Source organism: Gekko japonicus, unplaced genomic scaffold (genome assembly GCF_001447785.1).
Source record: "Gekko japonicus isolate JY-2015 unplaced genomic scaffold, Gekko_japonicus_V1.1 scaffold1076, whole genome shotgun sequence".
Classification (NCBI taxonomy): domain Eukaryota; kingdom Metazoa; phylum Chordata; class Lepidosauria; order Squamata; family Gekkonidae; genus Gekko; species Gekko japonicus.
This window is the reverse complement of record NW_015162512.1, coordinates 497,641-509,635: the sequence shown is the minus strand read 5'-3', so window position 1 is coordinate 509,635 and position 11,995 is coordinate 497,641. Positions and strand designations below refer to the sequence as shown.

At 49.8% G+C, this 11,995-nt stretch overlaps 1 protein-coding gene across 1 annotated transcript in view; it reads right to left on the bottom strand.

Moving 5' to 3' along the window:
- Positions 1–540: 540 nt before the first annotated feature.
- LOC107106080 (caM kinase-like vesicle-associated protein) overlaps positions 541–11,995 on the bottom strand; it is a 28,831-nt gene continuing 17,376 nt past the window's right edge. The window contains exons 7-10 of the mRNA XM_015406166.1: positions 9,853–9,989; positions 7,498–7,576; positions 6,734–6,821; positions 541–854 (exon numbers count right to left, since the gene is read on the bottom strand). Coding sequence (XP_015261652.1) covers positions 651–854; positions 6,734–6,821; positions 7,498–7,576; positions 9,853–9,989 — 508 coding nt within the window. The 3' untranslated portion in view covers positions 541–650. The remainder of the gene's footprint in view (positions 855–6,733; positions 6,822–7,497; positions 7,577–9,852; positions 9,990–11,995) is intronic.

The following is an 11,995-nucleotide window of genomic DNA, read 5'->3' as shown; positions in this document are numbered from 1 at the left end:
CCCCCCCAAATTTCCAGGGATTTCCCAACATGGCATTCCTAGCTGTGGCTAAAATTGCCAACTTTCCGGAATGACAACTGATCGGAATCGGTTCCCCTGGAGAAAAATGGCAGCTTTGGAGGACGCCTCCAAGTCTCCAGGTATTTCCCTACCTGGAGCTGGCAGGGCTGACTGCTTTAGGGCTGACTGCTGCTGGCAGGACTGCTGCTGGCAGGGCTGACTGCTTTAGGGTGGAGCCGCTGGATGGTGAGGCCTGCCGCTTGCGCTGGCTAGGGGGAAACGGCTAGGAAGGGGGGTCCGGCACTCCTGCCAAGGAGCCAGAGGCCTTCTTTGGGGAGCTGTTGACCACTAGCAGTCCCTCCACTTCTCTAACGCTCAAGCCCCATATACGATAGGTATCACCATGTGGTCGATCGGGCCTTTCTGCTGGTTGTGCGACCGTCCAAACGGAAGAGCTCCACGCCTGACCAATGACAGAGGCTTGGGGGAGGGGATGATACTGTGCGGGGACCCCCTCCCCAACTGCCGTGCCTCGGTGCTGCTGTCCCGCAGAGCCCCCTCCCCCTCCAAGGGGAGAAGAGAAGGGTACACGTGTGGGTGGATTCAGCCAAGAAGTCTCCCGGGGTGTGGGGTGGGGAAGGCGGTAGCCATTATTCCCTCTTCTCTGTAGCGCCCTCTGTCTTGTTGTTTTGCTCCTCCAGCGGGCACGGAGCCTCCAGATGTTCGCCCAGTCTGGGTGCCTCGATGGTGACCTCATGGGCAACGCTCATGGAGGACCGGGGGGTGACGGGGAGGCGGCCACCGACGTCCGAAGCCCGGAGGCGTTGCATGAAAGTCGTAACACGGATGGCTTTCTGCAAAGAGATGGACAACGGCAGGGGTCATTTTGCAGGGAAACAGGTGCAGGAGCTCATTTGCATAGCTCATTTGCATATGCCACACCCCCTAACAAAGGGCAGGCATGCAAACATGCCTGGGTTCCCTGCCTGATCTTCTCAAGATCAGGCAGGGAACCCAGACATGTTTAAAATGCTTTTCTTTCCCTTCCCCCATCTGGCATTAAAGGCATTTAAATCCCCCCCCCTTCCCTGAGTTTCTCCCTGCGGGGCACCAGGAGAAGATCGGGCAGGGAACCCAGGCATGTTTAAAATGCCTTTCTTTCCCTTCCCCAGATAGGGAAGGGAAAGAACGGCATTTAAATCCTCCCAGGTGGGGGGGGCACCCCTAGGCTCCTTACTGCTGAAGCGCCGCTTCTGTGCGCTCCGGCAGGAAACGAACCCTGGACAACCGTCAAGAACTGGGCCCCAAACTCTATGAGGAGCTGTCTGATCTGTTTCCAGGCACTGGTGCCAGTTGGAAGGACTGCGTTACGTAAAGATGTTTGCAGTTTGCACTGGTATAAGCAGAGGTATACTGCCTCTGGTACTGGAGGGAGTAGATATATCCCTTGTGGCTAATAGCCACTGATTGCCCCACCCTCCATAAATCTGTGCACACAAGAATTTATGTTCTTAACATGTTTATCTTTCTTAACAAAAAATCAGTGGCACAACTGATAAGAAGGGAAAATACATATGTGGGCTAGACAGATGGTGAGCTTGTTAGCGTCTAAATTATTTACATCCCTACCTGCAGGGCTATTTTTGGGCAGGAACACACAGGAACGGAGTTCCGGCTGGCTCTCAAGTTGGCCACGCCCAGCAGGAACTCATTAGCATAATAGGCCACACCCAACAGCAGAAACTCATTAGGACTGGCTACATTAGGGGTGTGTGGCCTAACATGCAAAGGAGTTCCTGCTACCCAAAAAGCCCTGGGTTTTGACAACAAATGAGGTAAACAGAATAAGAAGCAAAAGGTGGGTGTGGCTGGATAACCACACTTCTGGTAACATGGGGGTGCGGCCTAATGTGCTAATGAGCTGTGCTGTCAGGGGTGTGGCTCAATAGAATAGGCTAATGAGTTCCTGCTGTTGGGTGTGGCCTATTATGCTAATGAGTTCCTGTGGGCTTTTTCTACAAAAAGAGCCCTGCCTACCTGCATGCACCTTTTCCTATGTGACACCCCCCCCACCCCGTGTTTCACATTGTTCAAAGTGCAGCCTGTAAACTCCAGAACCATATATGGTCTGGACTGGTGAACCCCACTCTACAGTAGGAACTCGGCTGAAGGGTGACTGTGTCTTCCACATTGTCATTTCATTTTGTCCCTATTTCTCTATGGGGGTGGGGGGTCCCTTTCCACTTGTGTTTTGCTCCCTCTGGGACTACTAGAGAGAGCAAAACACATTGGGGGGGGGGGACCCTGAAGCAATAGGGACAAACAAGTGACAAAAATGACATTGAGGAAGAGTCAGAGGTTCAGGTGGGGGTAGCCGTGTTGGCCTGAAGCAACAGAACAAAGTCTGAGTCCAGTGGGCACCTTTAAGACCAACAAAGTTTAATTCTGGGGATAGGTTTTCCTGTGCAGGCACGCTTCTTCAGAGGTTATAGCTGAAAACGAATTAGAAGAATTTCCTCTGGGCGCAGGACAGGATCACGAAGAATTAAGACAAGCTCATTTGGTGGTTTCTCACTGCCTCTCTAGCGGTCTCTTCCACGCATGAGTTGTCTGGGGAAGGGGGTTGGGTAAGGCGCATGTATAATTAAATGTAGGATTGAAGTCGTCTAAGAGAAGCTGACTTGCTGGAAGCAATATACAAAATGGGGGGATACCAATGGGGAGGAATGCAAAACTCGGCCTTGGCTGTTCCCATGTGCAGGCGGAAGATTCTGTCCCAAGCAGATGTTTTCAGTTATCACTTTGATGTAAAGGACCTTTCTGGTCATCTAATTAAAAATAATTGGGGCATTTCCCTCTAAAATTGGCCATTCAGCTGATGGGTTTTTAGAGCACTTGCAAGAGGGAGGAAGGGAGAGAGAGAGAAGCCCAGGTTTCTACTTGTGAGCAGTGTTCCCTCTAAGCTGAGTTAGTGTGAGCTAGCTCACATTTTTTTAGCCTCCGGCTCACACATTTTTGTCTTAGCTCAGGAAGTAGGGCTCCAGAGCAAACTAATTTATGCAGTAGCCATATTGCTTGCTCACAATTTTAATGCCAGGACCTCACAAAAGAGAATTTTTGCTCACAAGACACGACAGCTTAGAGGGAACATTGCTTGTGAGTACCTGACTCCAGGATCGGCAACACAGCAGGACCAAAGCCTGGAACAACCGTCTCCTTTCCACCCTGAAGAAGTCCCCGATGGTATTCTGTCAGCAGGAGGAGACAACTGGCCACAGGATCTTTTGGAGGGCATTGTACTGGTCATCACAATATTGGTGGTGGTGGTGGTGGAAAGTACCGTCAAGTCACAGCTGCCTTATGGTGACCCCGTAGGGTTTTCAAGGCAAGAGACGTGCAGAGGTGGTTTGCCACGGCCTGCCTCCGCGTTGCAACCCTGGTGGTCTCCCAAGCTGGGGCCGACCCTGCGTAGCTTCTGAGATCTGACGAGATCGGGTTAGCCTGGGCTATCCAGGTCAGGGCATCACAATATTAGGTGCTGAGTTTGAAGCAGGGGTCTCCAACACAGTGCCCGTGGGTGCCATGCAATGCTCCCTCTAAGGTGTGGAGCCTTGTGAGCAAAAATTCTACTTTGGGAGCCACTGGCATTAAAGTTGTGAGCGAGTGATTTGGCTACTGCATAAATTAGTTCGCTCTGGAGCCATTCCTTCCTGAGCTAAGACAAAAATGTGTGAGCCAGAGGCTAAAAAAACTGTGAGCTAGCTCACACTAACTCAGCTTAGAGGGAACACTGGCTGCCATGTAGGGTTGCTAGGTGTTTACCGCCTGCTGTCAGGGGGCTCTAGGCTGCTCCCCGGGATCTTTTAGTGCGTGGTCCATGGTGACATCACCAGGAAGTGACATCATCATGCTGGGCATGTCATGCGGGGGGGCGTTATAGCATTTGGCAAAAAACTTTATGGTCACCATAGAGCTTTTAGCCAAATGCTAGAGTGCCCTCACACACAACATGCCCAGTGCAATGATGTCACCTCCGGGTGATGTCATTGCACCGGACGTGGCAGGGCTCGCTGGCCAGCTGGACAGTGGCAGATTGGGGCCCCCGAAATCAGGGGAAACCCCACCCGCATTGGGGGGATGGCAACCCTAGTGCCATGGCCGCCACCAAATGTTTTAAGAAAGTGGGTGTGGCTTTAGCCCAGCAAGGCTTTTGATTGGCCATTGGAGGTTTGATTGGCTGTGTGGATTTTTAAAAACGTTGCTTTGGCTGCAGCTGCCACCACAGCCCGGGGATCTTGACTGTGTGGAAGTGGTCTCCCATGTCAGCCATTTTGTACCTGGGCCCACCATGCTGTGTCATAATTCCAAAGGTACAGGCTCAAAAAGGTTGGGGATCCCTGGTTTAAGCTGTTGTGTGATAGCACATAATGAATTGGTTCGTTCGTGAATGTCAGTGATAGGCAGCCAGTGGTTTTGTCTCAGCTCCCCAACTACAAATTTAATGCTAGCCATTCAGTCGTGTTCAACTCTTGGCGATTCTATTTATTTATTTATTTATGTTTGGATTTATATTCCGCCCTACCCCGGAGGGCCAGCTCTCTCCACAAATTTAATAGGAACTCGTAAATGCTGGGAATAGGCGCTAGCATAGCACATGGAGCCTTGAAGTTCCTCAGAAACCGAGCTGAGCTCCTTCAGTGAGAAAAGCATTATCAGCGCAGGAGATCCCTGAGAATTACCTTGGGTTGCCAGCAATGTTCCCTCTAAGCTGTGGAGTCCTGTGAGCAAAAATTCTACTTTGTGAGCTGCTGGCATTAAAGTTGTGAGCGAGCGATTTGGCTACTGTATAAATCAGTTTGCTCTGGAGCCATCCTTCCTGAGTGAAGACAAAAATGGGTGAGCCGGAGGCTAAGAAACTGTGAGCTAGCTCACACTAACTCAGCTTAGAGGGAACACTGGTTGCCAGTCTCCAGGTGGAAGTTGGAGATTTCCTGGAATTACAGCTGGTCTCCAGGTCACAGAGATCAGTTCCTCTGGCAAAAAAGGCTGCTTCGGAAGGTGGACTCTATGGCATTATACCCCGCTGAGGCCCTCCCCCTCCCAAAACCCCCCCTCCCCATGTTCCACCCCCCAGAATCTCCAGGAATTTCCCAACCTAGACCTGGGAACCCTAGAATTACTCCTACTGGTTTTCATCTACAGTGCACAGGGACAGAGCACTGGGTGTTTTTTAGGAAGCACCGTGTGGAACATCAGTGAGGAGGTTACCGTAGCTTCGGCCAACATTCCACGTGAAATGAACACACAGCCTTAAACTATGCCTTATACAAAGTTCTTGTGGCAGATGTGCAAGAGTTTCTCGACAGATAAGTCAAGGGGGAAAGGGTTCCTTTGAAAACCGCTGTCCTGAGGAACAGCATCCTCCCACCAGCTTCTCAGCAGTAATGTGTCTCTTTTTGCTTATGTGCTTTATACTGAATCAGACTCACCATCAGGGTCTCAATTTATTACTCTTAGCATTCCACAATTAAGGATCTACATCCATTTCCAATTCTGACATATTTATTTCCTTCACTGTTTCCCCCCAGAATTGAACCCAAACAAATGGTAACCACATAAACAAAGCTTATTATTCCTGTTTGATCCCTGGATCTGGTGAACATCTTCATTATGCTGTATGATAATTTATTGCCCTCTACCTATAGATATGGACTGGTAATTTCCGTTTTTGTTTCTGTCTCTGTCTTGACTCTAATTGGCCCTTCCTGGCAATTAAACCTTACCTCTACCCTCTCTCTATATGTAACGGCTGAGGAAATTCTGTTTCACTGTATCTGAAGAAGTGTGCTTGCACATGAAGGCTTATACCTTGAATAAGGTTCCGTAGGGCCTGCAAGCAGTGTTCCCTCTAAGCTGAGTTAGTGTGAGCTAGCTCACAGTTTTTTAGCCTCTGGCTGACACTTTTTTGTCTTAGCTCAGGAAGGATGGCTCCAGAGCAAACTAACTTATGCAGCAGCCAGATTGCTCGCTCACAACTTTAATGCCTGTAGCTCACAAAGTAGAATTTTTGCTCACAAGACTCCACAGCTTAGAGGGAACATTGCCTGCAAGATGGAGCTCTTCCGCCAGGCTTTTAATTAGGAGCTGCCACTACCACCAACAACAACTATTCGGTGGTAACAACAGGGTGATGGGATGGCCCAGTATAAAGATCTCGCTACAGTATTGCGATGGGGTTGGGGCCACTGAGGCGGGCTTTTGGGTACATGTATAGGTCACCATCTGATTCGATTGACTTGATCAAATTGGTAACATCACTGAGCACTTTATTATTGTTAAATATGGTTGATTTTATGCTGTTTTTAATGTTTTATTTGGCACATGTTGCCCGTATTTGAAAGCCGCCCTGAGCCCGTTCGCGGGGAGGGCGGGATATAAGTGTAATAATAAATAAAATAAATAAATAAACCTTTGTTGGTCTTAAAGGTGCCACTGGACTCAGACTTTGTTTAGCCCACCAAAGTCAGTGTGGTCTACTCAGACTGGTGGCAGCTCTCCAGGGTCTCAGGTAGAGGCCTTTCATATCACCTACCGCCTGGTCCTTTTAACTAGAGATGTCGGGGAATTGAACTGGGGACCTTCTGCATGCAAAGCAGAGGCTCTTCCACTGAGCCACAGCCCCTCACACATCCCTTCCCTGCACCATAATGCTGTTGAAGGCACCAGGACTCACCCTCCACTTGGCCTTGGCAAAGTTCTTTTCGATCTGTGCGCAGACCCCTTCCTTGAGGTTCTTTTCGGAGGCGATGTTGCCCGATATCCTGCCAGGAGAGAGGAAAGACAGAGTTGCTGGGGTGGAGGTGAGCATGTTTGAAGGGGAAGAGGGAGAATGACATAGATCTAGAGAGGAAGATAGAAACGGATTTTCATGTTAGCCCGATGGGCAAGTGAGGGGCTTGCCCAAAGGACTCAGGGACTGCCTGGAATACCCATGCGGACCCTCAGGGATCCCTGGACCACAGCTGGAGAATCCCTACGTTAACACCACATTGGCTGCAGAAGGAGGAAGGGGCATCGGGTAATGTAAGACAAGCTGAGAATGGTAGCTGCCAGCTAGGGCCATGTTTCCAAATGCAATGATTTGAATGATTTCAGTCTCATCTGTATCTGATGTGATGTTGCAGAGTACAATAGGCAAGCTATACGCAGGCGTACGGAGGGCCCCACGAGTGGTACATTTGCCAGGTCGTAGGGTTGCCAGATCTGGGTTGGAAAATACCTGGAGACTTTGGGGGGTGGATCCGGGAGAGGGAGGGGTTTGGGGAGGGGAGGGGCCTCAGCATGGTACGATGCCAGAGAGTCCACCCTTCAAAGCAGCCATTTTCTCCAGGGGACCTGATCCATCAGCTGGATATCAGCTGTAAAAGTGGGAGATCTCCAGGCCCCACCTGGAGGCTGGCAACCCTAGCCACACCCCAGACCCCCCCCCCCACTTACCAAATGTGCCCCAGTGCCTCCTGGGCTGTGATTCGCTGGTCCTGGTCAACTTCCATGAGCCGTGATACCAGCTTTTTGGCTGCCGGGGGAAAAATATAAGGTGTCAGAAATGTCAGGGGAAATGAATTATCACTCTGTGGCCCAAACTCTAGCCCGGGGTACACGTACAATAGATCAGGGGTCCCTAACTTTTGAAGAAGAAGAGGTGGTGGAGGAGGAAGAGATTGGATTTATACCCTACCTTTCATTACCCAAAGGAGTCAGAGCGGCTTACAATCGCCTTTCCCTTCCCCTCCCCACAACAGACACCCTGTGAGGTAGGTGGGGCTGAAAGAGGTCTTTCAAGAACTGCTCCTGAGAGAACAGCTCTGAAATAACTTGTAACTGACCCAAGGTCTCACCAGCAGCTGCGAGTGGAGGAGTGGGGAATCAAACCCGGTTCTCCCAGATAAGAGTCCGTGCTCCTAATCACTACACCAAACTGGCTCTCAGCGTGTGGGCACCTTCGGAATTCGAACACAGCCCCAAAATGGCTGCCGCAGGAGGTGGTCTGTAAGTAGAAAAGCGGCACAGAAGGGAACAGGTGTAGGCTGCTGCCACAGGGAGAATTTGCTGCGCCCTGTCTCTCAAACTACAGCAGGGATTTTCATAATATCCACACCTCCTCCTCCTCTAGTTCCCTTTCCTCTGCGATATGAACACATGAAGCTACCTTATACTGAACCAGACCATCGGTCCATCAAAGTCAGTGTTTTCTACTCAGACTGGCAGCGACTCTCCAGGATCTCAGGTTGAGGTGTTTCACATCACTCTAGTACCTGGATCCTTTTACCTGGAGATGCCGGGGACTGAGGCTGGGCAGATGCTCTACAAACTGAGCCACACAGCCTCTTTCCGTCAACATCTGCCATTTCGTCTGTGAACGTCTGCCAGTTTAGTCTAGAAGTTAAGAGAGTGGACTCTAATCTGGAGAACCGGGTTTGATTCCCCACTCCTCCACAGGCAGCCAGCTGGGTGACCTTGGGGCAGTCACAGTTCTCTCAAAGCTGTTCTCTCAAGAGCAGTTCTCTCAGAGCTCTCCCAGCCCCACCTAGCTCACAGGGTGCCTATTGTGTGGAGAGGAAGGGAAGGAAATCATAAGCCACTCTGAGACTCCGAGTGAAGGGGAGGATATAAATCCAACTCTTCTTCTTACCTCCTTTTCTCCAGGTGTTCCTGAAACTCTCTTCAATCCAGTGTTTCTGGAGACACTGGACTCAAGGAGGGGGGTAGCCCCTATGTGGATAGGGACATGTCTATTGCTGCCCAAATCCAGTATCATTTCCCCTCCCTAACCCTTGTTCCCACGGCCAGAGGGAGGGAGGTCCAACAACAAGGCATAGAGGCCGATGCCTGATGTTGCCTCCTATCACTGGTATTCAGAGGTTTACTGCCTCTGAATGTGGAGGTTCCCTTTACTCACCATGGCTAGCAGCCACCGATAGACCTCAACTCTGTGAATTGATCTAACCCCCTTTTAAAGTTGTCTGTGCCTACATCTGCTGGCAGCCTCTTGCATGCATCCATCCTTCAATCACTCACTGGGTAAAGAAGTATTTCCTTTTGTCCATTCTGAATCTACTGCCCATTAGCTTCACAAGACGCCTCCAGGGAATTGCCCCCTGCGTGAAGCAGCCTACGTTAGATTGTTTCTCTCATACATTCAGGGCCTTTTTTATAGAAAAAGCCCAGCAGGAACTCATTAGCATAATAGACCACACCCAACGGCAGGAACTCATTAGCATATCCAGCCACACCCCTGACAACACAGCTTATTAGCATACTAGGCCGTACCCCCATGTTACCAGAACTGTGGTCACCCAGCCACACCCACCTTTTGCTTCTTATTCTGTTTACCTTGTTTGTTGCCAAAACCCAGGGCCTTTTTTTGTAGCAGGAACTCCTTTGCATGTTAGGCCACACACCCTTAAAGTAGCCAATCCTAATGAGTTTCTGCTGTTGGGCGTGGCCTATTATGCTAATGAGTTCCTGCTGGGCGTGGTCAACTCGGGAGCCAGCCGGAACTCCGTTCCTGTGCGTTCCTGCCCAAAAATAGCCCTGCATACATTCATTGTTTATTTCCAGAGAGCTGGGTCTTCCCCCCCATGGAGAATAATTCACGATGGTGTTTTCCACATGCAGCCTGAAGGATCCCTCTATCTACTGTCTCGTTTAGTTGCATGCATAGGCCAGGCCTCAGCTTCATAAGATCAGAAGATGATTTGATGCATTGTCTGCGGCGGAGTAGGCTCTCCCCCGTGGATGAACCTGTTAACTCAGGCGGTACTGGAGGACGTGTTGTGTGTTCTCGCTTACCAGCGGTAGAGATGTCGTCCCAATAGGGGGAGTCGAAGTCATATTCCCCAGCCAGAATCTTGCGGAATATGCGCCGGTTGTGGCTGTCGCTGTTCTCGTCGTCTGTGTCGTCGTAGAAGGGGGGGTTCCCGGATAGGCTGTTTGGGACGGTGACGGTGGAACGATCATTATGGGGAGGGGCGGCACAAGGTGGTTCTGAGCTGAACAAACTTGACTGTTCCCTCCCCCAAACTCGCTCCCAAGTCCATCAAGGCTTTGCGTCCTGAACCCCACAGTCACACTTTATGCACAGTGCAAAATGGGATATTTCCCCTTGCAAACCCAGCTCACTGTGGTTCACAATCTAAGGTGCCATGGAAACTACAGACTGACACTGAATTCCGGAAGAACTGAGCTGAACTTAAGGGCCTGTGATCTTGTGTACAAGGCTGGAGGATGTGATAGTACTGTAATGGTGGTGGTGGTGGAAAGCTCTGTCAAATGGCAGCCGACTTATGGTGAGCTTGAAGGGTTCTCTGCTTCATGATCCAGGACTTCCTTCCCATCCAAGTGCTAACCAGGGCCGACCCTGCTTAGCTTCTGAGACCTGACAAGATCGGGCTATCCTGGGCTATCCAGGTCAGGACAGTACTATAATACTTCCATTTAAACAGGATTGAAGAGAGGAGCACTTCAGCATTCATGATATTGCAGATAGACCAAGGTGGGATGTTAGTCCGTCTGTGGCAGTGGAAGAGAGCAAGAGTTCAGTACCACCTTAAAGACTAACAAAATATGTGGCAGGGGAGGAGCTTTCATGAGTTGCTTCTGAAGAAGGGAGCAGTGACTCACAAAAGCTCATACCCTGCCATATATTTTGTTGGTCTTTAAGGTGCTTTAAGGTCTTTTAAGGTGCTACTGGACTCTTGCTCTTTTCTAATGATATTGCAGTAAACTGTGACGCCACCCAATAAGGCAAGGTGAGTATATGGTAGATATGTGGGATATAGGCAGGGCTTTTTTGGTAGAAAACCCCCAGCAGGAACTCATTAGCATAACAGGCCACACCCAACAGCAGAAACTCCTTAGCCTATTAGGCCACACCCCTGATAGCACAGCTCATTAGCATATTAGGCCACACCCCGTGTTACCAGAGGTGTGGTCATCCAGCCACACCCACTTTTTGCTTCTTATTCTATTTACCTTGTTTGTTGTCAAAACCCAGGGCTTTTTTGGTAGCAGGAACTCCTTACCATGTTAGGCCACACACCCCTAACGTAGCCAATCCTAATGAGTTTCTGCTGTTGGGTGTGGCCTGTTATGCTAATGAGTTCCTCATCGGCGTGGCCAGCTCGGGAGCCAGCCGGAACGCTGTTCCTATGCGTTCCTGCCCAAAAATAGCCCTGGATATAGGGATTGTATTGCTTCTATACCGACAGATAGGCACTGGCTGCTGTTACATTACTGGGCCCAATACAAAGTGCTGATGCTCAGCTTGGGCCTAGGGTACCTGAAAGACCCCTTTCTCCCAATAGTCTAGCTCAGCAGATATGGACTTCATCTTAAGGCCTTATCTCTCTGTCTCCCCACCTGTGGGACTGAGGAAGGCAGCAGCTATAGACGGGGCTTTCTCAGTGGTGGCACCCCGTTTAGGGAGCATCCTTCCCCTTAGGTTGCCTGGTGACTGCTTTCTTGGCATAGATCCTATTGTCCCACTCACAACACTATTATCTGTAGTTGTTTCACACAGCTGTTTTTATTGACCAGCTGCTGATGTTAAACAGATAGAGCAGGACAGTTTTTACTACTGAAAGGTGAATTTGATTGTTTTTAAGCAATTGTATTTGTACGTTGTTTTAAATTGGTACCTTCTATCATTGGGTTTTCTTCCATTAGCCACCTCGAGCACAAATTTGTAGAGGCGGGGCATCCGTTGCCTAAATAATCTATTGTCCCTATATCGCCAATAGGGGGAAAGGGCTGAGAGAAAGAGGACTAAGGCCTCCTAGGTAGTTCGTAACAGAGGTGAGATTTGAATTGGTTTGACTTTTTGGTTGGCAGCTTAGTGCCTTGGGCATCATAATATGCTAGCTCATACAGTGCAAATATAACAAAGTCAGTCTCACAGCCAACGTATTTCTTTAAAGGCTTCTTTCCTAGCCCT